The 24,302-nt window shown below is 30.4% G+C and overlaps 1 protein-coding gene across 1 annotated transcript in view; it reads left to right on the top strand.

Moving 5' to 3' along the window:
* Positions 1–24,302, top strand: part of Sol1 (CUB domain-containing protein Sol1) — a 387,647-nt gene that overhangs the window by 253,061 nt on the left and 110,284 nt on the right. Inside the window, exon 6 of the mRNA XM_088205243.1 lies at positions 1,848–1,907. Within this exon, the coding sequence (XP_088061369.1) occupies positions 1,848–1,907 (60 nt within the window). The remainder of the gene's footprint in view (positions 1–1,847; positions 1,908–24,302) is intronic.

Here is a 24,302-nt window from a genome sequence, read left to right as displayed (position 1 = left end):
CTATGCATTCGCTTATCTCGAAATCTATAGGTCGCTAAGTGCTGTCCCTTTTTTTGTCATTCAAAGTAGAGTCTCCAATTCGAGTAATCGAGTACTCGATACTCGAGTATTTTTGTCTATTTTTCAAGTACTTGATAATCGAGTATTTTGAAAATTACTCGATCAATACTCGAAATTAAAAAATTTTGAAATATTTCAGAAACAAAAATAACTTTAACTCGGTCCGGTAAAGGCTAACGTCTTGCTTTTATTTGGCGTTTATGCCCGAAGTCCCGAGTTAGAGCGGTTACTATCAGGTATAATTTTTTCATAGTTCCATAGTTGCATAGTTCCGGTCGTCGGCTATGTTAGTGGGTACGACGGAGAAATTTCTTTTGTGTTTTCTGTTCGACAGTCCCGACTTATCTAATTTATGGCAATGAACAATATGAAATATCAACAAAAAAAAATTAAGGTTTTATGACTATGCAGTTGTAGCGTAAAGTGTTGTAAATTGTTTATACTGATCCCTCAGCTTAAAATATAAATCAAAACAATTGTGTGTTTTAAAGGCATTTAAAGTAAAGTCAGTTCTTTGCGAACCGTTTAGCTCTAGAGTGAAAGGGATTCACCCAAATACATCTTCGAAGGATATAGATTTAAATTCTTCGCATTAATCAGAAGGAGTAGAATATTGTATATTGTTAAGAAAAAAAATCTATTTAAGAAGAATTACAAAATGCTATTTTGTCAATAGTCAAAGGAAATAAGAGAAAAGCAGAGAAGGGAATGAAAGAAGAGAACATAAAAAGAGAGTTAAAAAAAATTTATATCTATAAAAAGCGAACAGATATAAATTAGAAGCCTTATCCAACGCGTTAATGACAATAAGACCAACATCAACAGCAACGGAAAGGGTTTTTTCCATAACGGGAATAATAAAACCAAAGGTTAGCAGTAATATTAAATTCGAGACACTTTTTGCATTATTGTTTTTAAAAAGTATCTTCGTAAAGTTAAAATAATTGTAAAAATTAACAAACTAAGTATTTTATTTATTTATTTATATGTGCACGAATTTGAATAATAGCTATTTTGGTACATTTGGTAAATACTCGAAAGTACTCGAGTACTCGAGTATTTTAAAATTTTAATATTCGATACTCGAGTAGTTGATGGTTCGAGTAATTGGAGACTCTAATTCAAAGACGTTAGTCGTTAAAGAACGCCGATTCGGCTCTTCCATTTAATTTGAAATAATGGAAAAAAATATTTTAAAAAAATTAACCGAATATCCGTCAAAAATTACCCGGTTTTCGGTTTCATGAAAAACATGGCGGGTACCCGGTTCGAATGCCCTAAGTGTAACCATGTTTATAATTACACTCAAAGAAAGATGGTATGAAATGTGTTCTACTACCTACCTAAAAACTAAAGAAATACTATTTGATATGTGATTAGTGGGGATAGTATATCTTAACGTAGAATACTTTATTGTTATGAATGTATTAAATAATTAATTTAAATTTGTTAAATATCTTTGCTTAATCAAAATTCACAAACGGTTTAACCCTCCTATAATTAACCAAATCACGTTTGGTTCGAAGATACCCATAGTGTATGAGATTGGTTCAATGTTGTTCAACGTCCGTGAGAGTTGCATAACTGATTACATTACAGGCAGAGTGATTAGTCAAATTCTATATAGAATTTCAACATTACCGAAAGTGTACATACGTAATATACATCTGATACAATTAACGTACACGTGATATTATTTCAAACAAAACAAACCCACGCATCATCATCATACAATTGCCGTGAAATTACCATTTTTATTAATACTAGGTTATTTTATATTATTTCAGATTAAAAGAGAGAATTCGAGTGCTCTTCGAAGAAATTACTCTTCAGAAAGGAGACATTAGGTGAGTTATTTTTATTTTAATTATTAAACCCTTACGTAAAGCACAAAAAAAAGATTCTTTCTATTATTATATCCTTGGCTTTTTATCTCTGTTCGTAATAAAAATTGAAATAATTATTTTTGATGAATGTTCTCTCGACTTGCTTTCGAATAAAATATTTTTAAAGATGTCCTTTAAAATTAATATACATAAATATGTATACGCGAATCAATTTATTATTAATTAATTAAACATTTTCTAATTAACTTTACTTTGAACTATAAAGTGCTCAGTAAAGAATCAAGTGATTATTGAAACACAGTTATTAATTAAAAGTGTCAATCTCACAATACGTACGCCGTGTAATTAAAATACTAAAGGGTAAACTCGAGCTATATATAAATATAATATTTAAAAATACCTTCTTAAATATATATTGCATTTATTACAAACTGTATTGAGTTTTTAATACCCCTGAACTAATTCCAATATCTTATATTCAGAAAATTTAATTTAAAGCGAGAAACTGTATTTTACACAGATCGTTTATTCTAAAAAGTAAGAATTTGAATTGCTAGTATGTATTTATATATTTAGTACACATTTACCGCATAATTATAGTTCCACAGCAGGCTCTAAGTGCTATAGTGCGAAAAATATATATAATTACAACCCCCAGTTGGTAATTAGTGGCGATGAATGTTCACGCCAGAGTGTGTCTAAATTAGTTCGGCGTTTGTGACGAGTAATCTTTAGGCTGGGTGTTGAGGTGTTAAGTTGATAAGGCGTTAAGGAGTTGGCGCGGTTATTGTAATTAAATTGCCAAGTTTACAGGTCAGGAAGTTTTAACTGATTCAAACAATCTGCTTGCTTGCGACTGCATTCGCTATATTTGCCCAGCATTATATTATATGTATATGTTCCATTTTACTGACGCATGAGAGAGTTTTAGTGAAGAATCTGGTTAGACAGATTAAAAAGTTATTTAACGTCTGATGGGCACAAAATTGATATCCGATACGTAGGCGAGAGGAATATCAGGGATGTGATCGGATTAGCGGTTAATTAAAACAGTTTCTACGGTGGGGTTTTCGATTAAGCTCGCTAGGAAATATCGTGAAATTGTTTTAAGTATAATATATGGTATAATTAAGATATAAAGCTCATATAAGTGGAAATGAAGTGAATTTAATTCGCATGATTTTTATTGCTTTATATTAAATTTATATTACAAAAGTAGTTATTTTTATAATATTCTCTACGCTAGTTGATATTTTGGGAATCAAAAAGTTATAAATTTATTCAACAGCATTATTCTAAATATACTTTGTTTTAATCATGCATTCTTAAGGTCATTGGTTTTATTGCTATTGACATAAAATTGCCTTCTAAGAAGCAAGTAATTTTGTTAGACCTTTCCTATTATAATTAAATATTTTATTGCCTTGGGTAAGTGGCTTTTCTAATAATGCTTCATTCTAGATAATGTTTTTAATCTATTTTCTCAGACAGTTATTTTTAGGATAACTAAATTTAGATGCAGAGTAACAAATTATATAATTATTTTCCATAATCATGTAATTTATTCTTAAAATGGTATAATCCATTATGTTACTATTTAAAACGTTCATTGCATATAGTATATGTTACTGGTTTCTAAATATTTTCAAGTTAAAAATGTTGTTATTAAAGAGTAAGATATTGATGGTCACAAATGAGGGGTAAAAACTAAAATCTTTCATAATTTAAGCATTTAATCATAAATAATAGAGTTAGTGCTAATTTTTATATATTTAACTTATGATCTGGATCTATTAAAATATGTTTTTCATCCTCTTACGTAATATATCGTAATATATGATCGATATATTACGTAATATTATGTAATATATCGACGTCGTGTATACAGATTTTGAGAAAGCCTTTGACAAAGTTTGTCATAGGTTATTATTAAAAAAATTGTCGAACCTCGGTTGCTCAGATAATTTAACTCGGTTATTTTCGATTTATTTAAGCAATCGTGGACAGTTTGTAACTTATGGTGGCCGATTGTCAAAAGAATATTTTACCCCTTCGGGGGTTCCTCAAGGATCCAATCTGGGACCTCTGCTTTTTGTGTTATTTATTAATGACATTAATACAGAAATTGAAAATTCAAGTTTTCTTCTGTATGCAGATGATTTAAAATTATATAAATGCATTCGATCTGTTGTGGACTCCTTCTCTCTACAAAGTGATTTAAACTCTCTGTAGAGATGGGCTTCCGTTAACCGTCTGTCCTTTAGTGTCGGAAAGTGCCATACTGTGTCATTTTCTCGATCCCGTTCGCCATCAGCTTATTTTTACCATCTCGGTGGTAACATTTTGACTAGAGAAACTTCCAGTAAAGATCTCGGAATCACTTTCGAGAGCAAATGGAGGTTCTCTCTACATATACACGACGTCTGTGATAAGTCTTCCAATTATTAGTTATTCGCATCCTCTATGACACCTTAGTTCGTAGCATTCTTGAATCGGGATCTATAATTTGGAATTCCCGAATAACCAAATATTACCTTTTAGTGGAAAAAATTCAAAAAAGGCATTTAAGATACCTTTACAAAAGGACTTTTGGTTATTATCCGTACTTATATCCCAGCGCCTTTTTTTAGGAGCGTTGGGATATGATTTGCTGAGTTCTCGCAGAAAGCTGTATGTCGCTAAGCATTTTTTTCAAATTACTAAAAGGTGCTGTCGACAATCCAGCTATTCTCGAGGAATTCCAGTTTTGCGTTCCGGAACATTTTCGAGAATCACTATCGAGACCTCTTTTGATGGCCGTTAGGGCAAGGACATCCGCACTTGCCGACTCGCCTATAGCTGTGGCCATCCGGCTCCTTAATACGCTGGCATTACATATTGACTTATTTAATGTTAGCTACGAGGATCTGATCCAGTTTGTATCAATTAATTTTGCTATTTTATAATTTTTTGTTATGTTTAAGTATTGTTATATTTATGTATATATAAATACGTTTTTTTATGTTTTATAAATTTTAAATTTGCTTTCGACCATCGTGGCGCATTGGGGTAACCTGTTAGACCACGATGGTCTTAATTTAATCTAGAAAAATGAAAAATAAAAAATCTGCTTTAGGATTTTGTACATATATTTATGTATATTGGAGACTATTTTCATCTGTAATATTTTTATAGTGATTTCTAGTAAAAAAAGACAACATTACTTGATTGTTACAGTTGTTTTTTATGATGTGTCTAAAGGGCTTGCAATTTAGAAAAATAGTAATATTGGTGTTACTCCACACCGAGCAATCATATGCTAAAATTAGTCTAATTATTTTTTTAAATTAAGGTTTTATTTTTAGTAGTAAGCGCACTCTTTCTTTTAAATAACGGTCCGATTTACAATTTAAGTGAAAGGGAAAAAACGATAACTTAGGTGATATTTTGAGTACATTATACTCAAGATTAGAGATCGTTCATGTATTTTATTTAGCCTCTAAAGCAGCGCTGTCCAAGTAGCGGCCCGCGGGCCACATTTCTGTTCGTTTACAAATACTGGTGGAAGCTAAATAAATGTTACCTTAAATACTTTGGTTCATTTACTCAAGCATGGGGCAAACAAATAAAAATGTCATAGGTGACTTTTTTTAGCTTCCACTAGCATCCGCCGAACACAGAAATGTCTGAGGTGAACTTTTTTTAGCTCTTATTAGCAAAAGACTATTTGGCACATCGAAATGAAACAAATAAAAAATGGCCCGCGGAATAAGAGAAGTTAGATAGCAATATGTTCTTATATATAAATTTAGGATTTTACCTATCAGTCTTTGATAGGTATATGAGATAAATGGGTTAATGTTGTTACGCACAATATTTTTATAGTATTTTCTGGTATATAAATGAAAATGTTCTTTAATCGTTTTTAGGTTAGTAAAAAAATTGAACTATTTATTATTTTGTATTATAAATATTATTTTATGTTAATCTAGTTTTTCCAGTCTATTTATTTAACACTTTAATCTAAGCAGTAGCGGATTTATTTACTCACTGATTCTATTCCTGTACTAATTAATTTGCCAGCAAACCTCAACAAACTAGATCGATACGGTCGTGTTCGTGCAATTTGCGTACAAATTTACCGACACATGTGCAAATATTGTCGTTGGGGCTTTCCTTTGGGTACACCCGGTGAAACGAGACGTGTGCACACAATGCAAGGATACGTCGTGATCCTTCTCGCGGGATGCACATCTCGTCGGTTACGATTATGGCAATGCGCACACAGCACTCGAATACCTATGTATATTTGCTCTTTTATATTTGCTCCCACCTTTGCCGCAGTGGCGGTTATTAATAATGGCTGGCGTGCTTCCCCTTTTCTCGGCAAAATTTTCCAAAGAGATTTTCGTATCTCGTAAGAAAGAAGGTCTCATCCAACTGTGTATGCTTAAAAGCAGAGATAATAATGCTAATAATAGATTATATACAGAAGACTTTTAACGTGTATAAAAAAGGCTTACAGATGGACATTATTTATTATAATTCTGTAGTAATAAAATCTTTTTTGTGGTTTGGTTCTTTTTACAGATAAAATTTTCACTGCAAATTAAATATTTGATATACATATATTCAGAGTTTTAAGTGATAATAAAATTCAAGTGACAATATGGTGGATTATAAACTGAATTTTTAAATGATTTATTTTAAGTGAATATTGTTAATAAAGTCGTGGAAGTTTGAGAATCTTTGTTGCCATGTCAAGTTGTATTATTATCGACTATGATTTCAGTACTGAGATCTGTCGTGATGTGTTCTTTCAATTCTCCCTGGATGATTCGCTAGTGTCTTCGTGTTCGTCTCTGCTTCTGTGACTCCGTGGCATCTCTCCTCGCTATGATCAAGTGTCACATATTTTACAATGCTGATTCTAAGCACCTCTGGCGAGTCGCATATGAAGATGTTTGCGAACCAGTTACATGCCTAAAATGTATTCATGCCTGAGTTGCCACTCTAACGATCGGTAACCTAGGAGTCGAAGAACAATAGTAATGTGCGCTTGGTAGGATGAATGTAGTTTTTTTCGGTGTTACTTGATGGTTATTAACGTCTCGTAATAATATGTGCAATATTGTAATATATCCAATTATTAACGCAATTATTAATTTCATTATTGTGTGGGTATAACTATATGTAGCATAACTTAATATGCGGCTTTCTTCTGTTTTTGTTTGTTTGGAATAATTTAGAGTGAATTGTAAATTATTATAATTTAGGCAGGTAGTTGAAAACCCCATAAAAGTATAGTTCAATAAATAAATTATGTATTGTATCTTAGAGTAGATGTAAATACTTATTAATTAAGCAGTAAGGTTCTAAATTTAGACTCAAGCCTTTCATATAATATAATATAGTATATAAATAAACAAGTGTTTATTAAATTATTTATTTTTAGAAGATATATTAAATATTATAATACTATCCTTGCTGGATTATTTAACTATGCTAAAAAAGGATTAAAATATTGTTCAAATTAAGTAAAATAATGTTTTATTATTGTTAATATATATAACACAATATTGACTTATTAGATAATTCATGCAATAATGCAGAGAGATTATAAATATGTAATCATTAAATATAGATTATTGTAGATAAGTGTAGGCTTAAAAATAATAAATAAGAGTACTTAGTTTTTTTAAATATATATTTATAAGTCATTAAATGTATTTAAATAAATATTGTATATTGTAAGAAATAGAATACAAAATCAGAAAGAAAGTCGGCAAGAAATATAATAAACTATAATAACAATATACAAAAAAATCAAATTAAGGCAGTACCTACACTTACTTATTTTTCATATTTTAATAAATGTGCTCAGTTTTCTTTAAAGATCACATAAGTTGGCTATGTGCTTACTTTGGTTTAAAGAAACTCTCTATAAATCTTTTTGTAACTGCGTAAATTATGCACCATATTAGAACACACTTCATCGATTTTTTTAATGGATATTCTCCAATATATTTTAATATATTGTGTTTATGATGGTGTTAATTTTTTTATATAAATATAAGAGTCTGTGTTATTCAATACGCAAACTATTTTGTTTAAAGAAAGCATTTATTCAGAATAATTATAATAACAGCGTAATGATAGTGATATTTTAATATATTTTCCCTTTTCGTGCATTACTGCATTTATTTATGAGTACACCCATACCTCGCTATACGGCCGCTCTTTATATGGCCTTTCGCTATAACGGCCCTCTTCAATTAAGGCACGTTTTCGATATACGGCCTAAAATGTTTCGCTATAACGGCAAAAAAACTTTTTTTCAATGTCGATTTTAAAAAAAATTTAAAAATAGATTTAATTTGCATAATTTTAAAATGAAAGGTGAAGCAGCTAGCGCCGATGAGGCCGCATCTAAGATAAATATATATACCTGAACAAGTGTTTAACGTAGACGAAACAGGGCTTTATTCGAAGCGAATGCCTGATTGCACGTACATTTTAAAAACCGAAAAATCTGCGCCTGGTTATTAGGTGTCTTAAGAACGATTAACTTTGCTACTTGGTGCAAATGCCGCGGGTGATTTTAAGCTAAAACCACTTTTAATATATTTGTCCGAAAATCCAATGCCTCTTAAAGGACTAAATAAAAATCAATTACCCGTCATATGGAGATCCAACAAGAAAGCTTGGATGACTAAAGCTACTTTAGAGGATTGGTTCAAAAATCACTTTTGCACAGAAGTGAAAAAATATTTGCGAGACAATAACTTAAGCAACAAGGCTTTGCTAATTTTGGATAATGCACCAGGGCATCCTACTAATTTATCCGAACTATCTGAAGATGTCATGATTGAGTACCTTCCGAAAAATACAACAGCTCTGATCCAACCAATGGATCAGGATGCAATAGCCACTTTTAAGGCATATTACCTACGCCGAACTTTCCGACAACTTATAAGGGAAACCGATGGTAAATCTTCAATTAAAACATTTTGGAAAAACTATAACATCAAGGATGCTGTTGACAGCATCAGTAAATCATGGAAGGAATTAAAATTAACAACAATGAACCATGTTTGGAAAAAAATATGGCCAGAATGTGTAAAAAGTACTGATGCAGAAGTTAATTGCCTTCCTGAAATTAGGCAAAACATTTTGGATCTAGCACATGATCTCGGCTTTGAAGGTTTAAACGAACGTGATGTGCTTGATCTACTTGAAGCTGATAGGGAAACCCTTTCATATAAGGAACTCATTCAGTTGCAAGCAGAACCGGCATTTGATGAAGAGACAGCCTGTTGTATCCAAACAGCTAACATCAAAAAAATTGTCAAAAGCTTTTTCCTATTTCGAACAAGGAATAAACATCTTCCTTGAAAACGATCCTGACATCGAACGTAGCTCTAAAGTTTCTCGAGGAATTAGCTCAGCCATTAGCTGTTATTAATCACTAAAGAACGAAAGAGACAAAAAGGCAAGACAAACAACGTTGGACAATTTTTTTAAGCCAGGCCCATCCTTACCAGCGAAAAATGATAACGACAGTGATCTGCAGGCTACCATTTCTTCATCGTCTTCAGATTAAAGGTATTTTTAAAAAAATTATGTATGTATTCATACACATATTTTATGTAACATGAAGTTGTTTCATTTTTGTTTATGGATTATTGTTGGTTTTTGGAGTCTGTTATTATTTTAAGTACAAATGTATGTACTTATTATGTATGTATTTTTGATTTAAATGAAATAAAAAGATAAAATGCACTTTAAAGGATAAACCATGTTACATATTTAACAAATTTGGAACCGATCTCATTGAATTTGTATGAAATTGTATTAGAATAATTGATTCGTTATACGGCTTTTCGCTTTGCGGCCAAGTTTCGTGGAACGTATCTAGGCCGTAAAGCGAGGTATGGGTGTACTTGCTTTTTCACAATATCATTACCGCAATTTTAAATTGAAGGCAATATTAAAAACAGCTAAAGCAAATTATAGAGTTGTAATTTAATAATTGAAAATTACTACTTACCATACAAATTATTCTTTATTTTCTTATTTTATAAAAAATATTCATTAAATCTTTCCTATTACACAACAAGTTAGGTTAAGTTGCAATCACGCATAAATAAAAATGTCTCTGTTTACTCCATAGTGAAGTGTTACATATTTAGTAATATTTTGACGCATCAATTAATCACTTAAAATGAGTAATTACACCTTAATTTACTAATGGATAAGTTTGTGATTAATTGAACCATTTACTAAAAGTTGTAATTAAAGTGTTGTATATTTGGTATTTATTATTATATTTTTTTGAGTCATTGTTTTAATTATTTTAGCTAAATTATTGCACCCATTATTTCACTAAAGCTAATCTGTTGATCTTTTTGATACGCTAGTTCTTAATCTGTCATTTTGTAATAATTGATTTTATCATTTAAAGAGTTTGGTATACAGACAATTTTAACTGATCCTAAAAAAAATATCATTTTTATCTAAAGCATTTAAAGCAAAAAATATCGTTGAAAAATATAGGGTAAAACTAATGATATAGTCATTTAACTAGAAAGTGTAAAATTATCGTATAATGATAATCGAAATACGTACAAATTTAAAATAGCATACAGAGAACTTCCACTTCCAAAGGGACTTCATTAAAAAGGGTCGCACACGGTAATTGAAACAATACATCAGTGTCCTCATATCTTTGTGTGTATGTATGTCTTTGTACTATATGTATATGCGTTACCCTCAAATAAGTCTTGTACCGCAGAAGCAATTTAAAACGAACGTTGGGCGTATATATTAAATACCTATCTTTTACGCTAATAAAATTTATTGCTCGAAGAGTATCGTTAAAAGGGTAAATCAATTCGTTTCCGCGCCATAGTATTATGTCGTAAGATTTAGTGTATATTGTATGATATTTTAAGACTAGATTGCTTAAAAATATATTATTATTGTTGAAAAATGTTTTTTTTTCTAAATTAGTAACGTTCTCCGACAAGAGTTCCATTTTCAGAAATTTGAAATATGCCAGCGTTCACGGAACGTCGACTCTTCACGTTAACAAAAAATGTTTGGCGTTGACACGTGTCTTCTAAATGCCGTTGTATTCCTATTTTTATTTTTTAATTACGGAAATGTCAGTGTATCACATTTTTTACGTGCAATGTCATTCTGTATGCTTAGCAACGTAATAGTTACGTGGCCAGATGTTAAAGTGAAAAGACGTAAAACGTCTTGACAGATTGTTGAGCGACAAGGTTTATTGTAAAAATATCTTACTACACCTATAAATCTTACGAAATAATATTATTATTTAATTTTAATTATGCTATTCTAAAAATAATATTATTTGTATTCATCTATTTTTAGAGTCTCTTCCATAAAATAATTTATGATTTGATAACCAGAAATATTTAGATAGCAAATAAAAGCATTTTTAATTTAAATGGCAACATTGCTGTTTTCACTAGGATGCGCGTGACGTGGCACTAATATTGGGCACACAAAAAATGCACTTCACAATATATTTATTAAATAAATAGCACAAATGCTTTTGTGTACTATTAATATTGATACGTGATCATTATTATTCATACGCAAATATTATTCAAATATAATATTAATAATAAAATACGTAGTACAAATTGTCAGTTTTAAAGGTGTCGTGACGAAGTGTCTTTAACAGCTTAACGACCGAGGACTCACCCACGAGTCCTGAGAGAACCTTTTGCAGCGGCCGAGGACTCGCCCGTGCGTCCTGCGTCACGCGTCTTCTTTTATTAAAAATACACTATGATACAATACAGTTTACACCTATATTATAATGCGAGATGGTAGTATACTATTTCTACATAATATAAGATATAAAATAAATTATATTTTACTTTAATTTTTCGTAAAAAGAGTCGTTTTATCCCACTGCGTCGCAATGCAACGAGTCGTCGCCTATTTTAGTTTGTTATATTCTAATATTTTTGGGCTAGTGTGTTGTTTGTTAACGGTTCTCCAAGCCGCTCCCACTTACAGTGACCATATTTTTTGCATTGTAGAATATTATATTTTTATTTATTGTTGTTGTTATTAATAAGTGATAATTTATAGTAAAAGTTAGTTAATAATAATAAAAACAGTGAATTGCGTATTTACAAAAATACTTAAATAATCATTAAAGAAATTAGACCACATTAGCTAAAAAAAATGTGATAATTATATTAACAACATGTATGTTTAAATGCTTCTAAAATTTTTTGTATAAACGATTTATAAAAAATATCCATTTATAATAAATAATAATTTGCACTCACTAAATTTTTCGGCGTCCATTTTCTGCGTACAACTGTCTCGAACATATTTATTTTCATAATTACACTGAGTGATACGTGTAAAAACATTTGTCATTATGAAGAAAATGAACTGGATGAGTGCAAATTTGTCACACACTGTCTATGTTCACGTACACTTGAATTAGAATTACTTTCGCACACATCACTATGTTCACAATCACTGGGGGGGTTGGACAACGCGTCTTCAAAATTTTCCAAAAAGGTTTAATTTCTTTCGTCCATTTTGCCGTGATTAAAAATAAAATTTTTAAATCAAAATCACAATCACAAAAGATCACAGAGAGAAGAGCAATTTTCGCGATACGTTTCGACCGATAGTTTAGAAGACACTAAATATACTGCATTACTTCGATTATAAAATGCATTTTTTTATCTGTGTGGGATTCCCGAATTTGGGAATTCCACAATAAAAGAAGTGTCATATACCCTAATAGATGAATTCTTAAAAGGTATGCACATGGTAAGCTGATAAGACGGGACAGGTAGTGGCGATTTACCCTTTTAGAATAACATTGATTGTAATTTATAGTAAATATTAAATATTATATTTGTAAGCAAGTTTTTTTTCGTTATATCACTTAATTATGCGGCCCACATATTTAGAAACACTCGTTAAATGAGGTAATTACAATATATTTCTCCAAAAATCATAAGGAAGCTACAAATTAAATTTCGAAAAAATATATTATTTGGTTTACAAGTTATAGGGAATTTACTAAAAAATGTAATTTTTTGCTATTATTCCGCGAAATCTCCCGGCCACCAAGGAAAGTTCGGCAAAAAACTCCGGGCGTTAAGCTGGTAAAAAATATAGTGCTTAGATGTGTTATAAGATTAAGAATAATAAATTAACAATAACATTAGATAAAATCGTAAACTATTTTTTTTAATAATAATTTCTTAAATAAAATATTATCATAATATTTTTGTGAATTGCCAAACACCTTGTAGTGTATGCGAATATTGTGGGCTGATCTAACTTGTGTTTCATGTAAATAACCAATACAAAATTAAGTAGAAAATATCTTTCCTAAGATTAGAGCCAATCTATCTATCGCAAGTGCAGGTAGTAAATTGTCAACAATGAACCTTTTAGAAATGGGTGTTGGCCTTCGCTCAAAGCATACAATATAATTAGAAAGAAACTGTTTTGAGAATTTATGTTTGGTTTTTTGTTTATATCACCTATATAATACCAAATTATTATTATGGGAAGAATGAAAATGATGAATATAAAATATATTGAAAGCATACATGTTACTTTTAATTTATTTAAGTGCAATAAGCAAAATATTCTTAGTGAAGTGTACTGTAAATTCATTTCGTGAGTATGGGCATACAAATGGTCAGACATGGTGGCCCAGAAATAACAAATCAAAATTTTTATTTTTAAATTTAAAAAGTGATAAAAAATCAGGTAATTAATACTAATCTATTAAAGAGTCTCACTTACTTTGTATTTGTAAGATGTTTGCCAATGATATAAATTTGTTTTTGAAACTATTATTTCAAACAAATCGGACCCACAGGTTTAGAAACACTGGTTAAATGACGTACTTGACAGATATTTATGCGAAAAATCATAAGGAAGCTACATATAAAATTTGAATACAATATCTTAATTAGTTTACAAGTTATAGGAAATTTACTGAAAAACATAATTGTTTGCCATTTTTCCGTGAGATCGCCCGGCCACCAAGCAAAGTTCGGCAAATAAATACCGGTCGTTAAGCGGTTAAGTGAATAGCGTAATAACATAAATATTATAAATTATTGTAATTTAGATTATACACCTTGTTTGTAATCTTTAGTATGATACAAAATTAAATCGAAATAGTTTTTTTTTATTTGAAACAAGATAAAAATCTATAACGTGCTTCAAATCATAAAATAGTTAGCATTTGCGATTTTCGCATATTTTTATCGCCAGAGTTGCGAGTAAATTGCTGAAAATTCGTATGTTTACACAGAATCTGCAAATTGCCCGTTTGTGTTTCCCGTTTTGTCGATTGTTATGTATTTTTTGCCGGTGATAGAAAAATAATTAGCACACCTGTTTTTTTTTTGGGAAAAAACGCAAGCTGCCAGAGATCGTTTGTTTATTAAACAAATTGGCTCGCGGTTACGCATCGACGATTGAAATTTAAATTGAAAAAGTTTAACCAAAGATTATGAGATTGGTTTTGTTATTATATTTCGAATATTGTGACTCCACGTAGGTACCGATTGAAATCAGTTAAACTTTTGCGTTTGTCAAGAAGTTAATCGAAAGTTTAATATTTATATTTAATTTTACATGAATTTAAATGATTTTTCGTTAAATAAATATAATATTTTTTTTATGAGCTGAAAAAGCTCATTATTAAAAAAATTAATACCAAATATAAACGAAACTCAAATTTAATTAATCATTACAATATTGATCCGCGAAATAAGATAAACCTAATCTATGATGATTGATCGAAATTTTAATTATATAATAATTATAAATTACAACAATAAACAATAATATCCATATTGTGCTCAAAATAAAACAATAGTATTTATATACATTATTTTATTACTTACTGTTTTTTATGTTTGACTCTTACTATGAGGTTTTTTTAATTAGTGAATTATTTTTAATTTGCTTGCTTTATTGTTTAAGTTGCTGAAAATTGTTTTTAAAATATATTGGCAATTTAATAGTAGGATATTCACTTAATTACAAAATAATACTTCATTGATATCCACAGATTTATTCAAAAAAATTACGCTGCACTCACTGCTTATTTTAGGTCATGTAATTTATAAAAATAGTTTGACTTTTTAGGTATACTTATTTTTTTGTGCAAAACACAAGTATAATACCTTCTGCTCCTTAATCTTTATGAAAAATTTTGTTAAGATTATTGGGCGAAAAAATTATATAGTAACATATTAATGTATGGCACCAGCAGACATCCTTCCGTCACGTTGTCAAATGAGTAATTCTCCCCGCTGAAATGTAGATGACTAAAAAAATAGTTTTATATGGAAAAAAATAAGTTTTTGTACTTCACCACATATTTTAGGTTTTATATAAAATAATTTTCGAACCCTAAATAAAAAAAGTATTTTGAAAATATCTATCTCCATAGAAAATTAGTTCAGTAGTCAAATTACTCGCTATGCAGGAAGGTGTTATATGCGTGATTATATTTTTTCTATTATTCTATATTAGAATTTTGACGAAAAATTCACCAATATGTATTTTTTTGGAAAACTAGATCAAATCGAAAAATAACTAGATTTATTTGTATCTAAAATATTTTTTTAAATTTCTCTATCATTACTTTATTATATATATTTTTTAAATTATGCTAATTGTTTCATTTAAAGAGCAAGATGAAATAAAATATATATATTTTAATTCAAACAGAATTATCTTAATTCAAGTTTTTCCCATTCAACTCGAGCATTTTACTGATTTTCACAGTAATTACGATTTTTCCGACGAGAGCACTGAAACAAAGATGAAATTAAGTTACTTTAGGGCGAAAAAGCTTTCGCGTTATTTTATTGAATATGAAACAAATGAATAATCATCGTCAGACGCTTATAATGAGTATAACCGCTCGGTTAAATCTTATGAAGAATAATAAACGTATTATATTATCTATACAACACAATGGGCAATCAAATCTTAGCAGAATCGGTCCGCGAGCCGGGCACTAAAATATTTAAGGCTTTCATTTCACCTTGTTCACGTTTTACAGACCAATCGTCTCGAATTCGACGTTTTACTGTTCTACTTAATGGGGCTGCAGGTGCAAAAAATTCCATTGTACCGTTTTATGGCCGCCGTGATGATTTGCCAAAGTCCTATCTTGCTGCTGCTAGCGAAATTGATAGGAAACGCCTCGTAAAAATTTTCATTTGCGATTTATTTGTTCGAAATTAATAATGAGATAGGAACGTATCGGGTTATGGATTTAACTACGGCTTTTACTGTCGTTCGTTTATTACGAGACATATTTTATTGGGTTCTATTTATTTTTAGAAAATATGAACATAACGTGAATTATATGACCCGAATGAAAATACGACCCGTATGATATTTCAGCTGCTGACTAAATTCTAACCGTCTATATCATATTTTCTCATTAACATTTGTGTAGTTAAGTAATAAAATATTAAATAGAAACATGTTAAAGGTAGTTAATAATATACAAAATAGTCCAGCGAATTTATATTTATGTTTAACATTAAAGAGTTCATCAAAAATATAATCACAGTCAATATTGCCTAATTTTGGTCAACGTCTAACATCTTGCTACATGTTCTGTAAATCTTAAGCTTTTAGCTTAAAAAAACAATTTTAAACCATGTTAATATTTTCTGCCTAAAGGTCTGAAATTTTTCGCAAAACCTTTGCTTATTCTTCAACACTATTATTATATAATATGCTATTTTAGCTAGCATCGCGCCCGTTGAAAAAGCAAGTAGCTTATTCCAGATAAACATAAGAGCAATACAATTATTTATAAAAAAATACCAGTTTAACCTAAGTATGTTAAGCCGTTTTAACCATTAAAAAAAATGTTTTTTTCGTTGAAATAAAACAGCGTGGGTAATATCTTAACGGATAAAGGTACGCGTCATAAATCAGAAAGGACTAAATATCCGCCGCCTTTAAAATATATATTCCATGAATTCGAGTTCATCCGAAAATGACCCTTTCTGACCTGCCTTAGCGGCAAACTGCAATTAGTATACAAAAACTCACCCCACTGATAAGGTGGCGGACAATAAAATCTACCATGGATGGGCTGAATACTGAACATTGGAAATCAGGAATCTCTTTTTTTAGAAATTTCATCGCAGGACTTCCCCTCAGACATTTCGTCTAAGAATTTTCACTCAACAGTTTATCTCAGTCACTTTTTAGACATTTTCTCTGACACTTTGTGGATCTAAGTATTCACATCAAGGACCTTAAAATTGGCCTTGAACCGAAAGTAGCCCGACTCAGCTTCAGCCGCTTCTCTCTTCGCATCCACCGGTCTAGCTTGACGTCCGAAATCCTGCAGCCCATGAACGCATTCACGCACATACGTCTCAACCAAAGTGCAACAAATTTCTTTACAAATAAGCCCCTGAACAAAATGTTTTACTTATCAGTTACTTGTGTTTCTTTCTATGTATTATTTTTTAATAAAAATAACCTGCGTCACTTTTTATTGTGCGCTTTTTCATTATTTCATTATAAATAAATATAAGCATTTCTTTATTCTTTTAGATGTTTTTGATAATACATTTAACTTGACCCATTGTTACTTTGCTAAGTTACGATAAGTTATAATGGTGCTTCTAATAAAGACAGTATTTCTTTCTTTACGTTTCCTAAGCAAGATACGAGTAATGCTCTTGTTTGGTGATGTAAAAACCTTTTCTGTATTATTCGTTGCTTACTTTTATGTTTTCTAATTAGATTTTTCATTAATAACAAGCTTTTTTAATAATTACCGAGTTGTTAAATTTGCAATATTTTTATATAAAAAGACCATAAATTAGTTGTCGTTTTTTTCTGTAGCGTAAATAGCTAACTTGATACTATATATCAAAGCCTATTTTTATCTCAGTCACAATATTATATTGAGATATATGTATATACATATATTTAGGGCTTTGTAAGGTATCAACGTTTAAATACTATTTTGTTATTTTAGTATACTGTGTACATGTGTATGCATTTATAGTCGATACCTTTATCTGAAAATGTATCTAATGGAATTAATTTAAATATTACCTACCGATTAGTTATTGGACTTATTTTAAATGACAAGTCAATCGCTGCTTGTCAAACACGTATTTTCAAGTTTTTATCAACCCTATGTTGAAAGATATATTTTTAAAATATTTTTCTGTCGTCAATGAAAAAAATATTTGATTTAGGGTTTGTGTATAAAATAAAAACAAATATAGGCCGTGAATGAAAAGTATTTATTTCTAATAATAAGTTCCGTGATATATTTTTAAAAAAAATTGTGGAAAAATATTTTTCCCAAAATATATATTTTACTTCATCGGAAATACAAACGACACGTGATAAGAATTTTAATGATTTCTATTGAAAACCTGATAAAAATAGTAAACGCCAATAATTCTAGTCTTAGGTCACGCACGAATAAAATAAGTGATTTTTCATATTTTCACATACATACCCAATCTAAAATGGTAATTCTTATCTAATACATTAAAAGTACTATTTGATGTAATTTTATATATTTAGGGTTTTCAAATTCGCAGTCCGAGTGGGTCTCTAAATTTTTTTATTACATCTCTCTTCACACCCTCACACAGAGCACTCTCGATATTCTTATCACGTACTTGTCACGGTGACACAGAACGGTCAGAGGTTTTATTGCTGACGAACCACTCGCGGACAAGATCAAATAACCCGCGGGAAACGACGTCGCCAGGTTCTATATTCACATATTTATATATGTGTATATATAATATATTTTTCACTTTGCTCCTTTGGAGCGGTTTTTACGGTCCGAGCAGAAGAAAAGAGGCCAAATAAATTACGGGGTCAAATGTGCGGGGGACCTTGAGTTGATAACATCTGCGAATTTATCTACGGATGCTGGCTGTTTACTGATAACGGACCGAGTGAATTTATGCGGCGGCCGCGGGCCCGGTGTTGAAACTCTCTTTTATATGTATTTTTTTCTGGGAAAAAATATAGAAAAAAGGAGTCCATGTAGGAGTCGGCGAAAACATCATAAAACACCTGATGGCGTTTCCTTGTTACTTGGGTTTCTTATTGAAAATCTTATACGGCCTTCGAGTAACTCATTAGGCAACTTTTTGTCGGAACCTTTATCGTAAAAATATACTATTGTGAAATTTAATCGTTATTTACCTCTGATAAAGGGGGAAAAACAAGTTTTTATATATACAATGCAGATAAGTTTGCGGTTTTCAATTTTATGTCATTAGCAATATTTTTCTTATAATATTGTAAATATAATTAGTTTCAAACTACTAATACTATCACAAAAAATAGATTTTATCACTGTTTTGGTGAAAGACAGTTAAGCGGATGGGACAAAATCTATGCTGTATTTGCCGAAAAATATATTTACTAATACTTGTTGATTATGTTAATCCAGCGCTTTTTCATGTATCATCTTAATAAGTAGTTGATGTATAACTATTAAGAAAAACTAGATATTTTTAAGTTATGAATATGTATTAAAAACTGTTGTTAGAAGCATTCAATGGTAGAACAAACTCACAGAAGCCATTTCTAAGGTCATAAAAGAGTTTGTTTTATTTATGCTTATTTTCATCTGAGGGTTCTGCAATACTGCGAGCCAATTGTTTGTATCATAAATATGTATAAGCGCTTATATAGAACTAGCACAATAGAAAGGTCTTGCAGAAGCATATTTCAATAATTAAAAAAAAATTCTCCATTATCCCGATGTTGTCACGGAAAATTCCTTTCATATTGGACAGATTTCTACATATTTTTCTTTCTCCGTGCTACCCCACCGTCCCTTCAAGAGTTTTACAGCCCTAAAGGGATGTACGACGTCATTATTTAAATCATAATGGTCGCCGTTATGTCAGTGCCGCTTTAAATTGCCTGGCTTTTATTAAATTTTGATTAAGTTACATGGCCACGATTCGGAAAATCTCGTTTTTATCCCTTTTTAATTCGTCATTGTTTCTGTATTATTATTGTGCACGGTAAGAAAATGGAAATTCTAATTCTTCGTTGCCTCCGACTCATACCCTCTTTCCGGAAATATCCCCATGGTTTTTTGTTTCGGAAACCTTTTCCGCGAATTTTGCGTATCGGCGCGAACAATGATTCAAAAACCAATTTCAAAATTGAATTTTGCGCTTATGTATTAAAACGAGCTTTATTAATCGAAAAAATATAAAACGAAAGTTGTTTTTTTTTTTCGTTCACATTTTTAAACACACATTTTATGCTTTGTTAATTCTATAGCCGAGATAGCACAATGGATAAATTCTCTACCTATAGATTCTGTTTAATTTCCGATTCGTTTTTACGCTTTTTCATTACCTATTTAAAAAAATTACAAATATTAATAAAATATATATTTATTAATATCTTTGAACCCAACACATACAAAAAACAGTACCTATTATCAAAATACATTTAAAAATATATGATCACAGAAACAATTAGAATAAATTAATTACGACAATCTATCTGACAGATGTTTAGGGAGTTGTCCTAACCTCTAACAATACTTGCGACACACAAAAACTAAAATCTATAATCTTTGAGTTGTAAATAAAAAAAATAAAAAATGCTTTCGCAAGTTCACCCGTCAACGCGTCTTTAGAAAATCATATCCCAGCAGTAAGCTTTTGAAAAAAATGATGAAAATAAGGACTGCCGATCTAATTGTAATTTATCAAAAAATAGTCCTGCAATAATGTTTTGTCCTAACTAACCCATGCGTTTTTTTTGCTCTTAATATTATCAACTCACAAAAACTTTTGTTTTTGAATTAGATCTTAAAATTGTCTTTATTAGCTTGTTTTAGATTTCTATTATAAAATTTGAAATTTTATTTTATTTATCATATTCGTATAATTAATAAATTATCATCATTTCACGAAGCATAATTTTGTAAAAGACTTTTAATTTAATTGGAAATAAGAGTTTTAAAACATCCGCCATATTCGCCTTAATACTAAACATTCAGATTATCACTTTAACCCTTTCTGCACCCTAAGCGTGTTAACGAGCTCTATATGTCTTGGCGCATGAGGCCGGTCATACAAAATGAGCGCCTTAACACACTTCACTTTGTACTCGTTTTACTAGCTAATATCAAGTATTTTGTGTGACGTAAAATATTTTAGCCTATAGTGACGCCTTTTAGGATATTAATTAAAATGTTGTGACGCACGAGTTTTTTCTAGTACTAAGGAGAATAATCAATATAAATTGTAACACAATTTTATACATTTTTTTTATAATTTTATTTTTCATAAGCTATGTGACAACCCTAGATTAATATTTTTATATATGTCTATATTTAATGTACTTATACAATTTTTTTTTTAAGTTTTATTTTACAATATTTTTTTGTATTATTTTTTATTTCTTTTTTCTAAGACTAATGTGTCAACCAGGGGTGTATATTCAGGGTGTGCTAGGTGTGCGGCGCACACCCGCAAAACCATCTAAAATATAAATTTAGAAATTTAGAAAATTTAGGGCGTAAAGCGATATCATTTTGCATACAGTAGTATGCAGAATTATAAAATTTTAATATGCAGTGTATAGTATGCATTGGTATTTGTCATTCGCTCTGAACGTTTTCGCGCGAGCGATCGTTTTGGAACAACACATATAACGCGCCGACCTTGCGCGCGGCCGCCGACTTAAGTAAATTGTTCCGAGATTTAACGGCTGAAGTCGATCTGTCGGCTGGCAGCGCTCAGTAGCAAACTTGGTCTCGAATTTGGTGCGCGTACTTCAAAAACTCTTGCGTCCGTCGCTGCTTTTTTATTACATTATATCACAATAACAGGTCACTCATTTTTTATATTTTGGCGTAAAATAGTTTATTATCTTATTTACATATGATCAATATTTAATTTTCTATTCTAGATTATATTTTTTTATTTACCCCAATAATGATGAAGAATACTGTTGAAGATATTCTGAATAATCCATTTTCAAAAAGAAGTTATGAAATTAAATTGAAGATCATCAAAATTGCCAAACCACGTCCACCTCTTCCCAATTTATTATTGAAGCATAAAGACAATAAATGTAAATATACAAGACATTTTTCATTTTCATCATATGAACGAACTGAGTGGTTAACAGGCTGCGAACTTCGATCTAGATTGTTCTGTTGGCCATGTATATTGTTTTCCAAAGAAAGAAGCGAAGTTGATTTGCTGACCTTAGTCATCTGATAACGGCACTGAAAAAACACAAAAGAGCGCAGTCACACGTTCAATAATTTTTTTCTCTCAAAATGTTTGGAAAACAACGAATTGAAGTCATGATTGACGCTCAACGTAAAGCTAATATAAGTCAACATAATGAACAAGTTCATAAAAATAGAGAAATATTAAAAGGAATGATTGACGCAGTAGTATATCTAGGAAAACAAGAACAACCTTTTCTAGGCCACGATGAATCCTGTAATTCACTAAACAAAGGAAATTACCTTGAATTTTTAAATGCACTTCGAGAATACAATTCTGTTTTGGATACTCATTTAAATACTGCAACGGTGTTTCGTGGTACTTCCCCATCCATACAGAATGACATAATTGAAGCAATTGGTGATGTTATTAAATATCATATTAAGGAAGAAGTAAATTCAGCAAATTTTGTCGCTATTATTATTGACGAAACTTCAGATATAATGACGAACTCACAGCTCTCAACAGTTTTGCGTTTTGTTTATGAAGGTAAAGTTTACGAGCGGTTTATTGGCTTTACAGACGTTAGCTCTGATAAAACAGCCAATGGCTTGTTTTGCCACGTTGTAAATATAATTGAAGAATTTCAAATTCAAGAAAAATTAGTTGGACAGACTTATGATGGGGCGAGTGTAATGAGTGGGCATATTAATGGTTTGCAAGCCAAAGTACTCGAAGTTTATCCACTGGCCATTTTTACACACTGCTATGCTCATATGTTGAATTTAACATTACAACAAGGTCTTTCCAATATAAAAGTGTGCAAATCATTCTTTCAAACTTTAAATGGATTGTCTGCATTCTTTTCGAAATCTTCCAAACGAATAAATGCTTTACAAGAGTTTGTAGCTAGAAGACTTCCTTCTGTTACACCTACAAGATGGAATTATACATCACGGTTAAGTAACACAGTGCAAAAATACAGAAATGAATTTACGGACTTTTTTCGAGACGTCGTGAAAAATTGTGAACTATGGGACCCCGACACTGTAATAAAAGCACGAGGTTTTCTTAGCTTTTTGGAAGATTTTGAAACAAGAAAACTTCTCCACATATTTTCAAACCTTTTTGGAAAAACTGATGTGTTATACAACATTTTACAATCCAAATCTTTTGACATATTATATTGCTGTAAGAAAGTTACCGAAATTTTGCAACAACTCAGACATGAACAGGAAAATAATTATGAAACATTATGGGATTCTTATGTAACGGAAGAAAATTATCCAAGACTGAGTAATGATTTGCTTGTTGAAGAAAAGCACGCGTTTAGCCAACTATTTAATACAATAGTTGATAATATATGTAAGCAAATTGAAAACCGTTTTTCTTCAAAGTCCAAATTGGAATATTTTCACCTTCTGGAGAAAGAAAAATATGAGCAATATAAAGAAAAATTTCCAAATGAATTACTTACCAAACTGCAACAATTCTATGGAGCATTATTTGATTATATAAGTTTAAAAAATGAGCTTGCTGTTCTTTATCATTTACCTAAATTTGCAGAGAAATCTGTTCATGAGCTTGTACAATTTATGAACAATAAATAATCTTGAGTCAGGTTTTCAGGAAATAGATAAATTAGGCAAACTAATATTAACTCTTCCAAGCAGTACTGCTTCAGCAGAACGTTCATTTTCTGCTCTGAAACGAATTAATAATTGTTATCGAAGTACCCAAGGCCAAGAAAGGCTATGTGGCCTTAGCTTGATTTCAATAGAAAAAGGGATCCTTATGAATATTAAAAAGAAGAGCACTTTTTATGACAGCGTGATAGAAAAATTTATGATTAAAGAAAGAAGATTAGATTTTATATATAAATAATTATAAGTTTATGTTTATTGAAAATTTTATATTTTTATATAATAATATTTTAGATTAGGTTTGATGTTTATTTATTTATTTATATATGGGAAAAAAGCTGTAAGGCAGTTTAGGCATGTCAAAACCTCGGCTAATAAAAATGAAAAAATGTACGTTTTTTTTTTTATTTTTTTATAGCACACCCAATATTAACACCCACCGTACGCCACTGGTGTCAACCCTGAAATATTTTTTTTTCCGTTTTCATTAAATTTTCTTA

The sequence above is a fragment of the Plectrocnemia conspersa genome, unplaced genomic scaffold (assembly GCF_051122295.1).
Source record: "Plectrocnemia conspersa isolate PC_06_02 unplaced genomic scaffold, ASM5112229v1 ptg000001l, whole genome shotgun sequence".
NCBI lineage: Eukaryota > Metazoa > Arthropoda > Insecta > Trichoptera > Polycentropodidae > Plectrocnemia > Plectrocnemia conspersa.
This window is presented reverse-complemented; position numbering and strand designations above follow the sequence as displayed.